Source organism: Anabas testudineus, chromosome 11, assembly GCF_900324465.2.
Source record: "Anabas testudineus chromosome 11, fAnaTes1.2, whole genome shotgun sequence".
Taxonomy (NCBI): Eukaryota; Metazoa; Chordata; class Actinopteri; order Anabantiformes; family Anabantidae; genus Anabas; species Anabas testudineus.
Genome location: NC_046620.1, coordinates 4,584,580 through 4,606,429, shown reverse-complemented (window position 1 = coordinate 4,606,429; position 21,850 = coordinate 4,584,580). Strand labels below are relative to the sequence as shown.

Here is a 21,850-nt window from a genome sequence, read left to right as displayed (position 1 = left end):
CCTCCTCTTCATCTTCTCTCACTCTTCTCACTATTATCTCTCCAGACAAAACCTCCTTAAGCTGCAGATGTGCAGAGAAAAGAAAAACAAAATGGGCAGAGGGTTAATTCCTGGCATTTGGGACTCGCCCTTTCGGCCAGGACAAAATGAACCGCGGTCAGTTTGGTTTGGTCAGTGTTATTCATGCCTTTCAAAGTGACCACAAGTACCAAGCTGCTTTGAAGAGAAGGGTACACAAACACGAGCTGGCACAGGGCTGAACTTCACTACTATATTTGAGTCATTTCTTCCCTTGAAATCCTCTCGGTTCAAACACACATGCACTGAGTGTTTGCATTGGGACCGAGCAGGGAATTCTCTGTGAACTGGAGAATTGCTCATTATGCTGTGCAGCAAAATGTGAAACCATCCAAGTTTTTCAAAGGTGTTAGCTTAGGCACGCTTAGTGTGGAGTTAACATTTAGTGTTTCAGCTCCAAACCTCAGCTACCATACCGATGTTAGAGGTTTCAGAACATAACAATGGAGAAAGATTAAAATATTAATCCAACGTGACGAAGTGCTCAGATACTTCAAATGATGTGTAGAAGCACGTCTACGTTCAGATCAGACAGTAATCTCAATCTTATAGTCTCATAATCCACAGAATGTAAACTTTAAATAGTCTGAGAAATGTCAACTAACTACCTAAATGTTGGGTTTTTAAGAACTGTCTGAAAGTAAAAGTATATATTTTAGTTATGTAGTTTAGTCAGTAATATATTTGACTTAACCTGATAAGTAAACTTAGCTTAGGCCTTATTAAAGGTACTGATATGTTGTGAGAAATGAAATCTTCCTCATCCTGTGAAAACCCTCACGCTCGTTGTTAGTGGAGGGATTAAACAGGGCATCGGGCCGCTTCAGATTCTTCCCGCCAAGCCGTCTGAGACTCGATGTCGAGCAGCTGTGAAAGGAAGCAGTCATGAGAAGATGAAAAGATAGATGGGTGGAGGGAAGAGGGAGAGAGATGAGGTCTCCCAAAGAGACCACTGGGAGGGGTGGTGATGATGATGAGATGCAAGCAGGAGAGAGAAGTTTAAAGACTTGGAAGAGGAGGAGGAGGAGAGGCGGACGCTGGCAGGGAAACTCCCTCCTGGTTAGGAACAACTGTTGCTCTCTGTAAGCTTCGTACAGGAGAAACACACACACACCGCCGCTGCTCTGAGCTGCTGCAGATTTCAGAAGAAGCCTCTCGCCTCTCTTAAGGATTACAATCAGGAAACAATTTCCTGGAGTTACTGCTTTTATAAATTGGATTACGAAAGACATCTGGAACCCCAGAGACGTGTGGGTGGGGAGCTGCCTTGAATGGATGAGTAAGTACTCAAGGGTGACTGGATAAAAGCTCCCAGTAGTGAAGGCTCCACAGGTTCTCGTGAGGTAGCTGGTTGAACGCTGACTCACTGCAGGTGTGACCTTCTTTAGTTCCTCCTGAGGTCAAACAAACTTGGAGCATATCTAATGACACAGCTCTCAAATTTCAGTCCAATTTCTGAGGCACCTGCTCATCACTGAAATTACTTTGCATCCTCTTCCAAGTTTCCAAATCGTCCACAGGAGGAAGAGGAACTGTTTGTCAGTGTTGTGGATATGGTCTCACTCTTATCTGTGGAGGTGAGAGCGATCAGAGGGTGAGGAGTTTTATATCCTCAGGATTAGAGAAGGTAGAAGAGGGAGAGCAAAGCAAAAGGGGGGAGGGAGAGATAAACAGAGGCGATTTAAGGCGGTAAACACGTCTCGTCCAGAGCCAGCTCTCTTCTAAACACATCAGGCACAAAACAACGCTGTATTTGTCCTGAGAGACAGTCTGGAGACAAACTGGAGCAAGTAGGAGACGCTGTGGTTGCCAGACTGGAAACGCTGGACGAGAGATAACCTGAATCACAAGTCGGGCGACTTGTGCAGCAGATTATTTGGGAGTAAAACTCTGATTTGGCAGCAGAGAAGAAGAAACCGGAGTAAGGAGCAGCCATGGCCTCAGTCGTCTCCTACAGCTTCTCTTGTCTTTGCAGCAGCGGCCTCTTCTCCCTGCAACAGACCAGATGCACCTCCAGACCCCATCAGCCTCTCCTCCACCTCAGGACCCTGCTCCTCCTGCTCGTTCTCTCCCTGTGGAGCCAGCAAGCGGAGGCCGTGGTCCATTCCAGCTTCAAGCGGCTCAGTGGCCGCGAGAAGAAGGAGATGCAGAAGGAGATTCTGTCCATCTTGGGTCTGCCCGGGAGACCCAGACCCCACCCGCCGCTGAGACCTCCATCTTCTGCTCCGCTCTTCATGCTGGATCTCTACCACGCCATGTCAGCAGATGGGGAGGATGAAGGGAACGAAATAGTTGTAAACGGACATGGTATGGGGAAGTTCGCAGCAGTTCACGTCAACCACGCAGCGCTGCCGACCCTCAGCACGCACACACCGCCTCTGGGGACAGTGGTCAGTGAGGCCGACACTGTGATGAGCTTCGTCAACCTGGGTGAGTCCTCAGCCTCCAGGCTTTAACTAGGAAGTAGATGAAGTTCATCAACTTGATGGAGACGGCTGATAACAGGCGGATTGAAAAATCCTGAGACAGAAGAAGAAAAAAGTCTGAAATTACTGTAGCACGAATTGTGAGAGGCTTAATATTTATTTAGTCTACAGAGACTCAGAATGCATCGAGGGAAATTAAGTATATTAAGTAAATTAAAACAAGGTCCTTCAGACTGTCAGACAGATGATGTGGTGATTAAAAACAATAACAGCAGCAAAAATAAAAGTAAGCACATGTGAAGGGTTAGTTTGACAACTTGGGCTTGAATTGGAAGCTGGAGCCAGCGAGATGACAGCTTAGCTCAGAATTAAGACTAGAAAAGGAAGTCGCTGCAGTATCTAGTCTGGCTCTGTACGTATGGAACAAAGATCCACTCATCAGCACCTGAGAGCTCAATAAACAACAGATAAAATCCTAAAATACTGAAGCAGATTCACAACCACTGTTGAATATATAACATATATATAACATCTAATATATGCTGCTGGTTCACCTGTAGAAGTGTTGTCAGTTTGACACAATCACACAAAATAGAAAATAATCCGTTTATAACTAAACACATTTGAAACAAGCAGTGTGACCTCAGAGTTCAAATGGTCAGAGTGGAAAAGTAAAAGAGGATTTGTTTATTCATCCTTCGTGACCCTTTGTGTTTAATATGCCACCAAACCACTTCAGCTTCAGGCAGCAGTGACGTTTCAGAACCACTACGTGTTTTTTAAAGTGAACTGAAGCTTTTCTTTCATCGTGACCTGGTTTCATCTGTACATCGGTGTAAAGACGTCACGTTTTAGTTTTAAAGAGACGTTAAATTAAAATGTTCCAGTGATTTATACACATGCTAATTTACATTCACTTGTCACTAGTAAGGATGAAAACTGACTTTGCAGCTTCACAGGTGCTGTGAGGTGGTTTTGTCACCTGTGCACAGAACCAGTCTCTTCCAGTTTCACATCTCTGAGCTAATTAACATTCAGACATGACGGAAACCTTGATCTTCTTCATCTTCACCGTTAAATAGAACCTTTTTATCATCAGCTCCAAATGACAGTGCAGTTTTTCACTTTGCGGTTTGGCTACTGAACGTAAACTTGAGAGGATGAAATTATACAGTGTGTGAACTTGATGACACCGACACTGACAGTGACATGTTGGAGCTACTGTTTAAGTTCCTTTGAAAATTTCCACAAACATTTAGCCGCACAGAGAGGATTAGAACCAGTGGACATACAGCTCAGCTCTGTTGGTAGCTTTCCATTTCAACCCAGAATTCCTAAATCCGCTGCTCCGACGTTCGACTGGATCTCTGGGGCCTGAGGTACAACAGGAGGGTTTAGTGCGCTGTTGGTTTTGATCCCTAGCCTACCCCCTGCTGATTACCTGGATCAGGTGTGTTCACTTTAAATCACTACTCCACCCTCATCTGAGATGGTATCTTACTGTATATGCAGGATACCTGGAAAACAAGGCGGGCTGGTGGTGGGGTGAGTTTGGGAACCACTGTCTTACATGATAATAAACCACTTGTGTTATTTTACACATTTGATTTTGAAAACAAACCTGTCGGTCAGCTACATCTCTAACTATTGTTAAACTCTGTCACCCAGACACTGTGTGAGTGTTTGTGCTTCTATCAGGTCCACTGATGCCTATCTGTCAGAGCATAAAAATTAAACATCCTCGTCTCGATGGCTTCCTTCCTGCAGCTCTTCTGGAACGATACGCTGATCTGTGTCTGCTTCACTGTGGGAAACATCAATCCTCTCTCTCTGCGCGGGGTCTTTAATGAAGTTGCATCAAATTAAAGGCTTCCCCGTCTGCCGTGTTTTGGAGAATGAAATGCACCCTGAAATTTATCAGTCAACGCTGCAAAAACACAGCATTTCATCCTCCTCCCTTGTAAACAAAGGTGACTCAGAACTGACTCATGCCTTTAATAGAGCCCCACAGCGCACGCTAGTGTTTCCCCATCAGTGGTGAAGCTTTTATTTGACAGTGAAACCTCATCAGATGGACACAAAAAGCACAGCTGGACTCATCACACCGAGCACAAAGTAATAACTGCAGGCTAATCGTGTATTTGCAAACACTGCTGCATGCAACACAGATCCCTCGACATATTGTAGTTTCTGTATTTTCCACGAAGCTGCTGCAGTTCAAAGTTTCACCTGATCCACAGCAGATAGATTTAGTTTCTCTGAGAATGACTAATCAAAGTGTGTAGTTCATATGAGTTGAATCAAACAGGCATGGGTGTGTGTTCCTACACATATGTAATGGGAACACACAGCTGGTTAGAATTAAAGGCCCCACTCACACACACACACTCACACACACACTGAAAAAAGACGCAAACCGTCCGAAGCGAGATGAAAATACTGCTATGGAGGCAGCGACTCTAAAAATACCAGGCAGGGCTGCAATTAGTGGTGTGTGTGCTGAGCAGCTGCTGCGGTTCAGGGCACTAAGTGTCTCTAATTACTGCAATGTGTGTGTGTGTGTGTGCTGATATGAGCACGCCCAGCCCATCAGGGGTGTCCTGTCCTTAGTATCTCTATTTACCATGGAGTCACTGTGTGTGTGTGTGTGTGTGCGAGTGCCAAACCCCAATGACCAGAGCTGTTTCGTGTCCCTGCAGGGTTCCACAAGGACACACACTGCTCCGGTGTTTCAGTCTCATGTTTAGCTTTGGCGTAGGAGGGTGTGTGTGTCATTTACATATTGTTCTTTATGTGGACGTCTGTTTCAGTCGCAGTGAAGTTTTTTTTGTGCTTCTCTTGGGTTAAAACCTGCAGTAAATTAAGAATGTGTTTGTGGATGTTTTTACTTTCCATCTGCAAGTTAAATCAGTGCTGAGCTGTTTGACAGTGGTGGTAGTGAATTTACTCAAGTACAGTACTAGTAAGAGCAAAGTATGAATATGAATTATTACTAACTGACTGTTTACCTGATGTTTAATTTTAGCGTCTTACAGAAGTGATCATATTTATTGTCGTTTATCACAGATTAAGGTTTAATGTCTTTTGTGGGACAGAGTTTCCTGTGGGGTTTTTAGAAAGGCAGATGTGGAGCCACCTCTGTTTGTAGGTGTCCGTGCAGCACACCTGTTGGTCATAGGTTGATTGACTCTCACTGTGAACAAAGACACTACTGCACAGCTGAAACATGGAGGCTTGAAATAAATGCACGAAACATTCCTGCAGATTTCGGTGGGTGGACTTTGTTTGTTTGTTTGAATGAAGTTCGGTTGAGCACATCCTGGACCTTGTTTCTCTTTTTTCATTGGTTGCGTCAATCTATCTATAAGTGTAAAAGAGTAGGGAGTGTTATTCCTCGTCTTCCCAGAGCGTTTGTTCCTTCCTTTACCCAAACACTTCCTCCAAATCTTAAACATAATCAGTTTAACACCATGAATTGTTTAAAGATCCAGACAATTCTCACATTGTAGAACATCCAAAGCACAGATGTTGGCTTCAGAGTTTAAATTCCTTTCATTTCTCATAAATCTGAACATTGATCAGTTTGTTGGCTTAAACCCTCACGTTGAAGTACGAAACACGAACTCGCCTGTGTTCACCATGTTTGCCCTCTTCTCATCCTGAACATATGAAGCTCTGCTAACGGTGTGAAATGCTGAACTCTGCCTCTCTGCAGTGGAGCAGGAGCGTGACCTCCTGCAGCCTCGTCCGTACTGGAAGGAGTTTCGCTTTGACCTGACTCCGCTCCCCCAGGGCGAGACGGTGACCGCGGCAGAGTTTCGCATCTATAAGACGCTGACGATTGGTCAGAGGGCAAACCGGACGCTGCACATCTCTGTCTACGAGATCAAACGAGAGAACAGACACAGGTTCAGTTTATACTGAGTTCTACTTGTGATCAGATGTTTCCTATATTGTCGTGAACTGATGATCTGTAACTGTCTCCACTTTATTATCACTTTAATCAGGTGTGTTTACCCTTGTTGTACTTCAGTCATCTAGTAAACATACTGAAATATGAAGACTTCAGAGGTAAAAGTGAAGGATTTGCATGTTGTTATTTCATGTTCACATATTTTCTTTACCCTCAGAGAGGGAGCAGAGCTGGTGCTGCTGGACATGCAGTCTGTGCCTGCAGGACAGGAGGGCTGGCTGGCCTTCGACGTCACCACGGCCTCCAACCACTGGCTCCTCCACCCTCGCAGCAACCTGGGCATACGGCTTTATGTGGAGACTGAGGAAGGTGGGTGTGCAGCCCTCAGCCATCATAAACTTAATTTAAGTGGTTTGTAGCTAGCGTTACTGTTCATGGCAGCTCACTGTGCTGTTCTACTTCCAGATCGCTCCCTGTCTGCAGCCTGGATCGGGCTGGTGGGTCGCAGGGGTCCTCGCTCCAAACAGCCCTTCATGGTGACTTTCTTCAGGGAGAGTCAGGTCCCGTGTCGGCCGCCGCGTGCTGTCAGGCCGAACCCCCGCAAGAAGAAACCCAAATATGACCTCCCCCTCCCCAGCATCCATAGTGAGGTTCCAGGCGCTGTGAATTTGATGCTTTAATGTTGCTTCTGTGCACAATGTGTCCTTGAACTTCTTAGGCTCAGCTAAAATGTATTCTGAAGTGAATGTTTGGATAAATGTTATATACAAAATCACATAAATTCAACAGTTTGATCTCAATATAACGTTTCATTTTGTCTCCCCTGTTCAGATCAGACTCCGACTAACAACGGAGGACAACCATGTAAGAAACATGAACTGTACGTCAGCTTCAGCGACCTGGGATGGAAGGTCAGTTCTGAATTTGACAAACTCTGATTCGTGATTTATTTTACAGACTTTAACATAATCAGCAACTCTAAAATTGCCACGAAGGGGCTGATACTGGACAGAAAGACGCACTAAAATTGTTCATTTAGCTGTTTGTTATGTAGTTTATGCTGTATATTATATATCTAAGTATTTCTATTACATTTCAGTCAAAATTCACTTATAAGTTTGACTACTAATAAATTTTATTCATACCTAAGAGTAATTTGTTCTAAATTGCTGGTCTTGGCAGATGAGAACAACTCTGTTCTCTCTGTTTGAACTATTTATTACACCAGTGTGTAACTTGTTCAGGATGAAAACCATGGGAACCACTTCAAACATAAAATTCATTAGAATGAACCTGGAGTCTTGCATTAGTGTTGAATTGCACGCTACGGCCTGACTTAATCAAACACTCATTAGAGGAAGCTGCATTCATCAAGAAACAGCTACACTGGTATAGAGTTGGAATAAGTAACAGGAGACATGTTTGTTCTTTAAAATAACATCTGTCACTCAGAGCCGTGCAGTAACTGCAGTATTATTACTTCTTTATACATCATGTAACAGCTTTTGATGATTCCCCACCTTTTGCCCTGAATCACAAACGTGTTTCTGTCGCTCTGATCAGGACTGGGTTCTGGCTCCCACTGGATACTCTGCCTACTACTGTGATGGAGAGTGTTTTTATCCTCTGGGCTCCTGTATGAACGCCACCAACCACGCCCTCATCCAGCAAGTGGTCAGTACAACAGTGACACACTATATGAAATCATTAGGATGTGGAAGTTAAACTTTCTATGTGAAGGCTTTAGAACAGTGATCATGTTATATTTGCAGCATCTCGATCGTGATAATTAAACTCTAGCACCCCCTGCTGGAAATATTCATGAGTAACAATTTATATTTTCACTCACTATATCCGACTTTTACAGTTAGTAGATCTATACTTAGTTTTAAATAATGATTTTATTTCAGCTCCTTCATCCATGTGATAAAGTTGAGTTTTTGTTTGTTTTAGAGAGTTGCTCGTTTAACTGTGTGACAACTGCTGCACTGTGTTCTACAGAGAAATGTTTATTCAGTTCAGCCTTAATGAAACAAATGAGGCACAACCAGCATCAGTATCACTTGGATTCACTGTTGTTAACTGTACCTAACAAACTGACCGTCTGCAGAATGAGCTCATACTTATTACTTGAAAACAGGGCGTTTACTCGGTTAAAGCAGAATACAGACTTTCCTTCATAGTAAATGTAAACACTATTTCACTCTGTTCCGCAGGTTCACCTCCTGAAGCCTGACGAGGTTCCTAAGGCGTGTTGCGCCCCGACCAAGCTCAGCCCCATCTCCGTCCTCTTCTATGACGACAACAACAACGTCATCCTTAAAAAACATCGTAACATGGTGGTTAAGACCTGTGGGTGCCTATGAGAGTCGCACAGGTTCCACCGAGTGGCCCGGACGCCCATAAAGGTCCAATTTATAACCAAAACATTTACCTGGACGATTTTGTTTTCCAGACTCGAACTCTGCAGAAACACAGGCAACCTGGTGGGATCAGCCACAACATTAACACCACCCATGTATATCAAACGTAAGTCTGGGTTAAGTTCAGAGTTCACTGTGGGGCTTTGTGTTCATAATGATAAATATTTTAAGCTTTATACAGGTCAATATTTATGAGAGTAAGTTGGATGTTAGCACATTTTCCCAGCATGCACTGGGAACATTTAACTGTGTATTGATGAACTAGTTTCCAGTTGTCAAGTGTTTAATTTCAACTCTACTAGACTAACCTCCGCTTGTTACATACACTTTTGGAAAAAGGCAAATGATATTGGATGGTGGAAGACGCCATTAGTGATGCCTGATTTGTATTTTCACAAAGAAATTAACAAACTGCTGCTGCAAACATTTATATGAAGAGACTATTGAACTGTATTCTATATATGTAAAAATAAAATTATCACCATCTTGGCTTATGATAGTGGTAAAAGGACTAAAGAAGTCTGGTAGATTAGATTAGATCAATCAACCTGTAAAATTTGGATTACTCTTATTGAATTCAAAACCTGTCCACACAGGGATTTTTAAAAACAGAGTACAAACAAATCCTACATCTGTTTTTAAAAATACCTGTGTACGTTTCGACTGGACCTTGGTGTAAAATAGTTTTGTAGTTAACGCTCAGCTTTTGTCATTTTATCTGTGGATACACACACAGGCTACGTCAACAAACCAACAACACTAGAGTAATTCAAATGAAATCACATTTAACACAGAATAAGCTACAAGTCTGGTGACATTAAATACACTGTTCAATTTATTCAAAAGGGTAAAAAAAAAAAAAAAAGAAATACAGTGAAATCATCAATATGTTTTTTTGCCTGAATATATGAAGAACCAAAAAGGACAGGGATTAGTCATTTTGGCAGTTGCTAAACTAAATTCTTTGATTCTCAGTCCTTGGGGCTACTTTGATCAAACTACAGCTGAAATCACCGCTGAGCTCAGAGCTGCACGTTTGTTAGTGGGGTTAAAGGAAAAAGGTAGCGCTTGGTTTTCCCAACAGATCATGTCCTGGTGTATATCTGAGGTGAGACAAAGATGATGTTACTGCCAAGACTATTTCTGGAAACCTGTCCGAGGAGGACGACATTAAAATAAGAACATTTGAGACTTGCGTGTGGTTTAACGTGAGGTACTGTTGTAAAGTGTGGAGCAGCAGCACAGAGGAGGCAAAGCTGTAGAGTCTGTCTCTTACCGGACAACAACCATGTCTCTCCAAAAATAGTCTGAGGAACTAATAGCCTGCATTTTAACACCAACACACTTGAAACTCTGAAATTACAATAGGACTTTTGTCATTTTAAGAAGCCAATGGTCTGATCTTCTATGGAGGGCAAGTACTGATGGCTGTGGCTACATCCTGCACAGACTTTTACTGTTAATGGAGTTACATAGTTTTAACCCAACAGCAGTGCCATGAGGGAGGAAACCTGTAGGGAGCTTTGCATGTGCCATATTATCCTCCAGCTGACAGTCTAAGTCTCACTTGTAGCTATTTCAGACTTATTAAATGTCCCCGTCATTAGTCACAAGATCATTTTCAGTGTTTGCATCTTGCTGGTTCTGCATTGAATTGGAAAAGCAAGGTAGTTCTATACAATAAATATAAAAACTGGGGTGCTGGTGTACTACTGCTCCATCGTTATTGTTTTCTCTTTAGCAAACATACATCTACATATACAGCCTCCCCCTCCCTCCTTCCAACCCGTTGTCCATGTGAATACTGACGGGTCCCAGTGTTCGTCATCAACATACTTCAGGCGCCGTGATTCAACATTTAGTCCGTGGTCATTGTGTATCTGTAAGCAACAGTTTGTTGTTTAGTGACATGTTTACTACCAGTCCAGTTTTTAATGTGTGATCAGCTGCTACTGACCCCGGGTATTTTGGGGTCACTACAAGACGTTTTATAAATCAGCAGCCTAAGAGTAGAGTAGAATCCTTTTCAGTCTGACTTACCCAGAATCAGGTCCGATCCAGTCAGCAGTCCTTTATGCCTGAACATCTGCCAGCTCAGGAGGCATGGGGGACTTGGGATGTTTGCTTTCAAAGTGCTGTTTGAAGGTCTTGGGATCAGGCATCTGTGTCTGGAAATATAAGAAAATCAAGTTAATTTTATTTTGTGAAAAAAAAAAACACTGCTGAGCAACAAGTCTTAGTATCTATTTATCCACAGTCTCACATGTTAAATGAAGAACTTGTTGTTATTTTTGGTGACTGAAGAAAAGCGCATGCTCAACCTCACACTGCAACTATTGTTAGACTGTGTTCTATAACTATGCAACAACACGTTCACCTTCAGGTAATGTACCCTACAGCCCTTCAGCACAGTAAGATGTCCAAGTCTGGATTGGCCAATAAAATCTCTGTAAATCTCTTTACTAATAATGGGAAATATGTGTGCAAATGAGCACAGTTATATATGTCACATCTTTCTAACACACAGACAAACACTAGCATAACTTAAGAAAAAGTGAGTTCTTTCTCCACTACAGTGGCCATGAGTGACAGAATGAATTAGTAACAAACTATCTACACTTACATTTATTTTCAGGTGCACTTGTTTTCATAAATAAAGATATTTTACTCTGAAGAAAGAGCTCGTTCTTCATTGCCAACATTATTGTCATCATCTGCTTATGGATCACTGGGCTGCCAGAGTCAATTCCAGCTGTCAATGTGTGAAAGTTGTACCTCGGATAAATAAGTAGCTGATTGCCCTCAGACTGACACAGAAACCATCCACACTCACATCTGCTCATTTAACTCTATGTATTAGGATTGTGGGAGGAAACTGGAATACGTAACTCATCTCTTTTAAAATCTCTAACATTAAACATTTACTATGGTTAACAGAAAGAAAACACTGAGATTATTGAATAAATGTAAAAAGCTTGGATCAAGAGGAAACTTCCCCAAGAGGATCAATAAAGTATTCATAAAATATATATAAATACGACCTTTAAACTATCTATACACTTCTTACTTTTTGTCCAACCAAGTCCTGTATTTGTCTATTTGACAGGCTTAGTGAACTTGTTACCAAATTTCTGATTAAATAAAACTAAAGACATCTATAGGATGAAAATAGTGTTGAATCTAGACCAAGTTACTGTTTACAACCTGTTGCTACAACTTTAAAATAAGAAAACTGAGGTACATTCATCAAACAAATGCTGTGTGCCAAAGATGCTCAGTTAAATCAAGTATTTAAAACAGCAGAGGATCAACAGTCAAATGACTCTGGTGCACCTAGGTGTCCAAAACTACTCGCTTCAAACAGCGAGATTCTAATTGTTAAAGCTGATATGAGATCAGCCGGTGGTTTATCTAGAGAAGACATTGCCCTCTATTGGGGTCAGGAAATACAGAAACACACTCATCGTTAACATGGGTGAAATTACAACTGAAAACATAGTTGGACAAATTTAAATGCTAGGAGTCAAATTTGCACCTCTGTGACGATTGTGTTATAAGGTTTCAAAGAGATACAATAAGTGGATGTTGAACTGGATTCAGATTCGATTTGGATACTACAGTAAGTGTAAAGCACTCTTCCATTGGTATCAAGCTAGATTCCCACGTGGATTGGCTTTAGGCTACAACTAAATGTGATCGGTATTATAATGGTGGTTACATCCTGCAGCAGTGTTGTACTCACCCGGCAGACGGGACAAGTGTGGACCAGAGCGGCTTTAGCGGCAGTCTTCTGGTCAGCACCCTGAGATTTCTTCTTCTCTGCTGCCTTCTTGGCGTTCTTTTGCTGGGATTGAATCTTCTGCTGCCCACGAGCCATGGCCCTCAGCTTCGACCTGCAAGAATAAAAGAGAAATAAAGGTTTTCAATCAAAGCTACAATAAAGAAAGAAAAAACAATAAAGATATGAAAATATAAAAGTCAGGTTTGATGTATTTTTCCTGTCAGTCTAGAAAGAACTCAATAACTAGGTATCACTTCTGACTCAATATCTTAATATGTCAATATTGGGATAATACACTAAATATGAAGGGGTATAAACTCATTTCTCATGCTCATTTCCTGTCTTCCCTTTTTCCTGTCTGTGATGAAAGTTTAAAAATGCCCTAAAATACAAATAAAAAGAAACTAAAAGTATCTGTGCGTGCTGGTTTCTTCCTGTAACACATCTGTGACAACATTAACAATCTCAACCAAAACACAACCAGATGAAGATTAGTTTTCAAATAATCATAATGTCACAACAGACAATTAAATGTTAAGCAAGAAAAAACATGACTGTGCAGAACAGAGTCCTGACTTCTAGACCTCACTAATAATCTGCACAAGAGAAAATCCCAACGCCTTTGTTAAATGTAGGGTTAGACTCAGAAGACAGGAGGCTTTGGTTCTGAGGTGACCTGTTCAAATATAACATAAAACTTAAAATACCAGTAGCTGGTTAATGTACTAATGTACTGATATACAGGAGACTGCTCGCTGCAGTACAGTATCAACAGACTGTAAACAATCAAACTGTAGCAAGCAATAAATACCAGAAAAGACATTATGTCTAAACAGCTTTTAAGTATTATAACTAAATAACTTATATTACACAAGACATTAAAAAAGACATTTTTAAATCACCTAGTAAAATAAAGCAATTAAGTAAAGTCAATAAAGTATCATTAATAACACTAGTCACTATCCTACTGCAGCTAAAGTATGAAAAATATTAATAAAAAACCTGTAGAGATTAAATGGCTTTGTACCAGCTGTAAACAGCAGTAATATAATTGTATTAACCTTAAAGGCAAGCAGCAGATAAATATACTGTCCAGTTATCTAAAATATTTAAAAGGTTCATATGAATATTACATGAGAACTTTTCGAGCCAATTTGAGCTAAAAATCGCTTTTAAAGCTTTCATAAAGGAACATAGACTAAGACAACAGACATTAGATATTTGTAAATTGAACGCAGCACTCGATAAAAAGTTCCGGGGACATTTAATCAATGTTTAAAGTCTTTAGGTCTGCATATGCTGTGTGGCTTATTTCTTATTGATTAATAGTGCTTGGTTGAATGTCCTGACGCCGACACTTTCACATATCTGAGGTTATTTTACAGTTTAAACCGCTTAAAACAACCTGGTTTTTAAAAACTGACATCAACCTTAAACAGGCCTATCGTCAGACGCTAACTGTTAGCTGCCTCCCGAAGCTAAGAGTAGGCAAACATAACAAGGTTATGTCGGGATTAGATACCTTAAAAGCGACTAGTGGGTGTGATGGCTGGTTCAGATTAAAGTACGCGCAGACATCTATTTACAGACTTTACCTCCATCAGGATCTACTCCCGAGCTTTGGGCTCCTTCAGAACCGGAGCCGCCTTGCTAGCACAGTTAGCTAAGCTAGCTACGGAAGCTAAGATTACATGTGACACCGAGTTACTACTCAGAACATACTTGTTAGAGTAAAACAAAAGCATTTTCCGATTCAATTAAACGTCAGCTAGCAGCAAATAGGGTGGTTTCCGTTGAATAATGACGTATATTTTCATTTTTAAACGCATTTACCTTCCAGATGTGACTCTCTCTTCGCTCTTTGTCGTTTGTCTTTTTTTTTTTAATGGCAGAGGAAACGAAGAAGGTTTTAATCGTCACATCCGGTTAAAACCTGGCAAAGACCTGAGCGGCGCCCCCAGGAGGACGGGAGCTGAACTGCATCGTGGGTTTGTTATTGCTCAGGTTTCGACATCTTTTTTTTATTAAGACCAAACATGTTTACAGTTGTTTCATTATGAATACATAATGGACTGGACTGCTTTATTTTCCAAATGACGATTAGAGGAAAATAACGAAAACGTTCTTCCCAAACGTTAATATAAAAAAACTCTACTATAAAAACATCCAACACTCGATGCAGATAAGCACAATTCTATCACAATAAAATGTGTTCTAACTTCAATTAGTATAATTTGAAAAGTTTAAAATTATGAACCTTAATAGTGCAGTTTAGCAGGTTCATTCAGGTTTACCTTATTTTCATAATGATTCAAGTCAATTAGTGTAAAACAGCTGAAAGTTGTATTGAATGTTGATTAATCTCACCTGCTACAACAATGGAAGTCTCACCTGTTTCAGTGGATCTCACAGCGTGATAGAAGGACTTAAAGGTCAATATGTAGCACTGACACCAAGGGTTACTGCAGACCAAATTCAAAACACTGCACAGAGTTTTCTCTCTGCAAGTTTCCAAGTAGAGGACACCGAATGTACACAAGTGAATGTGAAACATTACACTTTGTCAATGCCAATCATACAGTGTGTAGGGTTGTTGATTATAAATACACCAAGACACAGTGAGTGGAATCTCTGGACTGTTTTATTTTATTAATGATGATTACAGAAGACGTTTTAACAGGGTTCACTTCAATTAAAGGTGATGATGTTCTTCCTGAACAGAAACATTTAGGAACGATCCATTTAACATGGTCCAACTGGTCTGGTTCCACAGACGAAGGGATGCGGAATCCAACAGGGCTCATCGTTCCAGAGGTGTTTGTCTAACATGGAATCAAGAGAAGAGCGTCACTGTTGCAGTTCCACACATGCTATAGTTTGTTTTCTGCTAAGAGTCAGATGACAGCTTGAAACATTTATCAGAAGCAAGCGAATAAAACAACAAACCATGTGACAGTACTTCACCTTTGAAGTTCATGACAATGCAGCTTTCAATTCCTGCAAAATTGTTTGGCTCTCCTGTGGCCCAGTTATAGTAAAAAAACCTTGACCCATCACTCCAAAACCACTGCATGTTCTGTAAAACATACAAATTAGAAACCTGCAGATTAAGACATGAAGCAGTATGTGGTAAATCTCTGAAACCCCTACAGCTTATACACATTTAAATAACAGGAATCAATTTGCATCAGTCTGTTTGTCTGAAGAACAGAATGGATTTAGATCAACCTCTGACAGCTGACTTTTGTACCTCAGCACCATCTGTGCCACCAATCCAGGCTTCGGTGTCAGTGCCAGTTTGATCCTTTATGAGTTTCTGGATGAATGCGTACTCTTCTGGGCTGTGGATGGAGACGAGGTTGGCCTTGGAGGCCTGACAGTACCTCTGTATAAGAAATAATGATAAGTAGCTGTTAATAGATAGAAATATTCACAAATGTAAGTAAAACAATGATTTTTAATATAAACATATAATTGTGCTTTTAGCTCCAATGTGACATAGTACAGTGTCAAGCTGCTCTACCTCTGCATCAATCCACTTTAGAGGTCTGTTAACGAAAAGAAAGAATCTGGAGTCACGCTGCACCCAGCCCGAACAACACTTTCTCTCCGCATTGTCAAGCGATGTCCTGTTTGCAGTCTCAGTAAAATTGTCTTTCTTAAACATCTCTGCTGTCTGTGCCTTTGGATCCTCTGAACAAGAAGAAAACAAACGTATGCATTGTTCATATCACATTGATGATTCATAGAGTTCACGTCTCTCTTAGCTCCATAAAAGGTCTCATCAGGATAAAGTGGTTTTTATGATCCATCAGTATCATTTGTGAAGTTCAATTCAGGTTTCATAGTAATTCAAACAGTATAAACTTTAAAAAGTGGAAAACAGCTGATCTAACATTTCATTTTCTCAGTCTCACCTGCTGCAACAGTCAGAGCGAAGCACAGCAGCACAGAGACAAGAAGAGCAGTCGCCATTGCTGAAGGAGAATAAATTAGAACAGAAACAAACACCAGAGAATTAACTTGTACTTCTTTGATAAAGTAGCAAAGAGTAAAAGAAGTGCTGTATTGAAAACTACCTAATTAAAGTGACTATGTGTAGATTGTGAGTCTCACCTGTTTCAGTGAATCTCTCAGACGTCTGCAGATTCTAAAGGCTGGAGAATGAAAAGTAATGTCAGGAAAACATGACACAAACTCATTTAAAATCACTGTTTAATAATTCATTAACTAAAAATCAATGACGGTTCAGGTCATTTATTAACATGCAAATAAACTCTGATCCTCAGGCTCCAGTGATGGATCTGAATCAGAATCTACTGTCAGCAAAGTACAAAAACTGTTTTTCTGTGTTAAGGCAATAATCAAAATGTGAACTGTCATGAAACGTTGTTGTTCTGTAATATTTAGTTTGGATCTTAGGTTTTGTCAGGTAATGTACAATCCAAATATTCTGTGTAGTATTGTACATGCTCATATTTACTCAGGGGTAAATATGGGCTGTGATGTTGGTCAGTGGACCCAGAAATACTAGAAATACTGTGCACTGAGCCAAGTAAAACAAAAAGGTCACATTTCAAACAAATAAACGTGATGCTGTTGGATCCGGCCTCTATGAAGGACAGATAACAAATGTTATTGTCAGTTTTAACAGGGTTCATCCAAATCAAAATAATGCAACATAACATTCTTCGTAACCAGAAAATATATGAAATCGATCGTTCCAGATGTGGGAGTCAAGAGAGGGCCGTTTCATATTTGCCATCGTTAGTGTTTTGATGTCAACCTGAAACATTTATCAAAAGCAAGCAAATAGAACAACAAACCACTGGACATTCACATTCATCTCAATGCAGTTTTCATTCCCTCCATAATTGTTTGTGTCTCCTCTGGCCCAGACACTGTAAAAAAATTAATTAATTGAAAACACTGATCATTGCAGATTTGATCATCTTACAAGGAATAAAGACAGAAGCATGGTCTTATTAGTTATAGTATAGTATGAATTGTGATTAGTATGTGGCGATAAACTGAAAATGTTAACATGTCATTACTTTCACTTAAAACAATCCTGAACATTGTAAATTTAAGAACCCAGGCTCCAGAAGGTGATGCAGACAGAATCATAATCTGACAATCACCAATCACCTTTCAAACTGCAGCATATTGACCGTGATTTTGATCAAATAACTCACATCAACATACTTTAAAAGTAATGTAATAATGATAGATACACTAGTTTATATCAAGATACCACAGTTCCAGAGACTGAGTTTACAATAGTGCTGATGATAGATAAAGCACACGGCAGTGACTCTGTCTCTGCATCTGTCCGGGCCACTGGTTTGTAAAAGACTTTGAAGCATCTGGATCCATAAATGCACCAGTGATAACTGGACCTGAAGTCCCCCAATCACACTCACGTATCCTTTGTCATGCTTTCTGCCGTCCGAGTCAGTGTTGCTGGACTCTCCACTGAAACGAAAAGGAATGAACTAAATTCACTGTTAAATACTTTTTCTTAGGATTGTGGTGGTTATAATTTTCCATATCTAAAATAGATACTGAAAGATAGTTGTTTAGGGTTCATGTGTATTTGATTTAAGACACATACAGTATAACCTGCTGGTCTTACCAGTGTCAGTGAATCTCTCAGCAGTGTTTGGAGGCTATAGGACAGTTTTAAACATCAACCTGATGTTATCACATCTGGCCTGTTTGAAGGTTTAGCTTTTAACTGGTGTTGAACCAAAAATATTAAAGCTGCTCTGGAAAGTACAAACTCTAAACACTCTGAATATGCCAGTGACCTGCTGCTAAGTCAATACTGTACAGTAATCATATATTGCAAAATGTAAACACACAAACACAAGAGTTCTGTTTCAAAATGATAAGAAAGTAGAAAACACAGAAATCTGCTATTCGAGTTTGACCTACGCTGCCGACAGGCCGAGTTCAGTGGTTTTAGGGTTTACTGCAGGTGAAAAAGCTGGAGATTAAGACCACAAACCTAAAAACTCTTCTGAGACATGCACATGTAAGCACATACTGCCACCTACAGGCAAAGGACATTATTGCTACAGCAGCTGCGCCACCTGCAGGTAAGTGTGAGTGTTATAACTGCAGCTTGTTTTTATAGCACGACTGTGGTTCACAAAGCTTGTGTAACTTCTAACAACGCACTTTCAGGGAATTATCACCCGATGCATCATTTTTTTTAGTCACAACAGGAAGCAGCTGTTTCTAAAGAGTAGTGTCTAAGAACCGTCTGTACCAGTTAGAAGTCCAAAAACCAAATTAATGAAGACCACAAACATCACTCTAGATGAATAATGTTTCTCTAATCTTGAGATGTGTAAATAAGACTTTCAAGTTTACCATCTTAAAGGGTGGCAGAACAAAAACAGTTACAGCTTTATGGTGCTTTTATAAATTTTCCATTGTAAATGTGAGAAAACGTAATAATGATAAATAAAATAGTTTTTTGACTTGGCTTAAACAAAATATGACTCAGTCCTGGCAACTCACAACATTTTAGGTGATTAAATTCACCATGTGAAGCAGACAGAAAAAACCATTTGGAAACAGAACTCTTACAGAATTCATACAACAGTCAGGTGGTCCCACAGAGGACCTAACAAAGAGGAGAGCTGAATAATGAAAATGAACATGTGAACGGCTAATTTACATTTTTCACGAGAACAAGAAAGAGAGAGAAACGTCTGGTGGAATAAAAAAAAAAAAACCCATCAGAGTCATTGTCTTATTTTAAAAAAAGGCTCAAAACAAACATGGCTGCAGTTGAAAACAGCAGGTGGAGACATGGTACAATAGTATCAAATATACTATACTACAAACTTTCAAGTGGTTTGTACTGCTGACTAAAAATCTGTACTGTTGACGCTCTAATCCTAAAACTCTGGCTGTTCAGGCTGCAGTTATGGTCAGACACACAGACTTGTACTTTACTGGATCGTTACATCCGGTTAAAACCTGACAATGACCTGAGCAGCGCCCCCAGGAGGACGGGAGCTGAACTGCATCGTGGGTGATACTGGTCACTCTTTAAAATAATAAACTATATCTTATACGTGTTTTCTCGTACACTAGGACATGACGGCCTCAACAACAAAGTTTATTTTGGACAGAGTAAGCAGTTGGTTTGAAAGAAGCCATTCATGCTGCTCTTTCATTCACCCCAGGAAAAATAAAAACCAATCACACATCCACCATGGATGCTGGACCTAGATACTAATGTGATGTGAAACTAGTGAAACTTTGTCAATGCCAAGCACACAGTGTGTAGGGTTGTTGATTATAAATACACCAAGACACAGTGAGTGGAATCTCTGGACGTGTTTTATTTTATTAATGATGATTACAGAAGACGTTTTAACAGGGTTCACATCAATTACAGATGATGATGTTCTTCCTGAACAGAAACATTTTGGAACGATCCATTTAACATGGTCCAACTGGTCTGGTTCCACAGACGAAGGGAAGCTCGTTCCAACAGGGCTCATCGTTCCAGAGGTTTTCATCTATCAAGGAATCAAGAGAAGAGCGTCACTGTTGCAGTTCCACACGTGCTATAGTTTGTTTTCTGCTAAGAGTCAGATGACAGCTTGAAACATTTATCAGAAGCAAGCGAATAAAACAACAAACCATGTGACAGTACTTCACCTTGGAAGTTTATTTTAATGCAGCTTTCAATTCCTAAATAATTGTCTGGCTCTCCTTTGGCCCAGTCATAGTAAAAAAACCTTGACCCATCACTCCAAAACCACTGCATGTTCTGTAAAACATAGAAATTAGAAACCTGCAGATTAAGACATGAAGCAGTATGTGGTAAATCTCTGAAACCCCTACAGCTTATACACATTTAAATAACAGGAATCATTTTGCATCAGTCTGTTTATCTGAAGAACAGAATGGATTTAGATCAACCTCTGACAGCTGACTTTTTTACCTCAGCACCATCTGTGCCACCAATCCAGGCTTCGGTGTCAGTGCCAGTTTGATTCTTTATGAGTTCCTGAATAAATGCGTACTCTGCTGGGCTGTGGATGGAGACGAGGTTGGCCTCGGAGGTCTGACAGTACCTCTGTACAAGAAATAATAAGTAGCTGTTAATAGATAGAAATATTCACAAATGTAAGTAAAACAATGATTTTTAATATAAACATATAATTGTGCTTTTAGCTCCAATGTGACATAGTACAGTGTCAAGCTGCTCTACCTCTGCATCAATCCACTTTAGAGGTCTGTTAACGAAAAGAAAGAATCTGGAGTCACGCTGCACCCAGCCTGAATAACATTTTCTCTCCGCAATGTCAAGCGTCGTCCTGCTTGTGGACTCAGTAAAACTCTCTTCCTTAAACGTCTCTGCTGTCTGTGCCTTTGGATCCTCTGAACAAGCAGAAAACAAACGTATGCATTGTTCATATCACATTGATGATTCATAGAGTTTAGGTCTCTCTTAGCTCCATAAAAGGTCTCATCAGGATAAAGTGGTTTTTATGATCCATCAGAATCATTTGTGAAGTTTAAAAGGCCAATTCAGGTTTCATAGTAATTAAAACAGTATAAACTTTAAAAAGTGAAAAAACAGCTGATCCAACATTTCATTTTCTCAGTCTCACCTGCTGCAACAGTCAGAGCGAAGCACAGCAGCACAGAGACAAGAAGAGCAGTCGCCATTGCTGAAGGAGAATAAACTAGAACAGAAGTAAACACAAGAGAATTAACTTAAATATCTTTGATAAAGTAGCAAAGAGCAAAAGAAGTGCTGTATTGAAAACTACCTAATTAAAGTGACTATGTGTAGATTGTGAGTCTCACCTGTTTCAGTGAATCTCTCAGACGTCTGCAGATTCTAAAAGCTGGAGAATGAAAAGTAATGTCAGGAAAACATGACACAAACTCATTTTAAATCACTGTTTAATAATTCATTAACTAAAAATCAATGACGGTTCAGGTCATTTATTAACATGCAAATAAACTCTGATCCTCAGGCTCCAGTGATGGATCTGAATCAGAATCTACTGTCAGCAAAGTACAAAAACTGTTTTTCTGTGTTAAGGCAATAATCAAAATGTGAACTGTCATGAAACGTTGTTGTTCTGTAATATTTAGTTTGGATCTTAGGTTTTGTCAGGTAATGTACAATCCAAATATTCTGTGTAGTATTGTACATGCTCATATTTACTCAGGGGTAAATATGGGCTGT

The 21,850-nt window shown here is 40.3% G+C and overlaps 4 protein-coding genes across 5 annotated transcripts; 1 reads left to right on the top strand and 3 right to left on the bottom strand.

Annotated features, from left to right (window-relative positions):
- Positions 1 to 1,114: 1,114 nt before the first annotated feature.
- On the top strand, positions 1,115 to 9,705 carry bmp8a (bone morphogenetic protein 8a). The gene is made up of 7 exons (XM_026348863.1): positions 1,115 to 2,508; positions 6,220 to 6,412; positions 6,635 to 6,786; positions 6,883 to 7,062; positions 7,249 to 7,328; positions 7,981 to 8,091; positions 8,634 to 9,705. The coding sequence occupies exons 1-7, from the start codon at positions 2,013 to 2,015 to the stop codon at positions 8,781 to 8,783; spliced, it is 1,362 nt and encodes a 453-aa protein (XP_026204648.1). The 5' UTR covers positions 1,115 to 2,012; the 3' UTR covers positions 8,784 to 9,705.
- Positions 9,653 to 14,524, bottom strand: zgc:91910 (uncharacterized protein LOC445276 homolog). Its single transcript, XM_026348864.1, has 4 exons — positions 14,455 to 14,524; positions 12,583 to 12,733; positions 10,881 to 11,008; positions 9,653 to 10,720 (listed from the first exon to the last, which is right to left on the bottom strand). The coding sequence occupies exons 2-3, from the start codon at positions 12,715 to 12,717 to the stop codon at positions 10,913 to 10,915; spliced, it is 231 nt and encodes a 76-aa protein (XP_026204649.1). The 5' UTR covers positions 12,718 to 12,733; positions 14,455 to 14,524; the 3' UTR covers positions 9,653 to 10,720; positions 10,881 to 10,912.
- A 720-nt stretch (positions 14,525 to 15,244) lies between these two features.
- On the bottom strand, positions 15,245 to 16,794 carry LOC113153308 (ladderlectin-like). 2 transcript variants are annotated; one of them, XM_026346875.1, is made up of 6 exons: positions 16,738 to 16,794; positions 16,539 to 16,598; positions 16,145 to 16,314; positions 15,872 to 16,006; positions 15,586 to 15,697; positions 15,245 to 15,443 (listed from the first exon to the last, which is right to left on the bottom strand). In XM_026346875.1, the coding sequence occupies exons 2-6, from the start codon at positions 16,594 to 16,596 to the stop codon at positions 15,364 to 15,366; spliced, it is 555 nt and encodes a 184-aa protein (XP_026202660.1). In that variant the 5' UTR covers positions 16,597 to 16,598; positions 16,738 to 16,794; the 3' UTR covers positions 15,245 to 15,363. The 2 variants fall into 2 exon arrangements, with proteins under 2 accessions (XP_026202660.1, XP_026202661.1); XM_026346876.1 differs by having other exon boundaries at positions 16,539 to 16,613; positions 16,738 to 16,787.
- A 3,182-nt stretch (positions 16,795 to 19,976) lies between these two features.
- LOC113153309 (ladderlectin-like) lies at positions 19,977 to 21,527 on the bottom strand. Its single transcript, XM_026346877.1, has 6 exons — positions 21,463 to 21,527; positions 21,264 to 21,338; positions 20,861 to 21,030; positions 20,591 to 20,725; positions 20,305 to 20,416; positions 19,977 to 20,162 (listed from the first exon to the last, which is right to left on the bottom strand). Exons 2-6 carry the CDS (start codon positions 21,319 to 21,321, stop codon positions 20,083 to 20,085), a joined length of 555 nt encoding a protein of 184 aa, XP_026202662.1. The 5' UTR covers positions 21,322 to 21,338; positions 21,463 to 21,527; the 3' UTR covers positions 19,977 to 20,082.
- Positions 21,528 to 21,850: the final 323 nt, after the last annotated feature.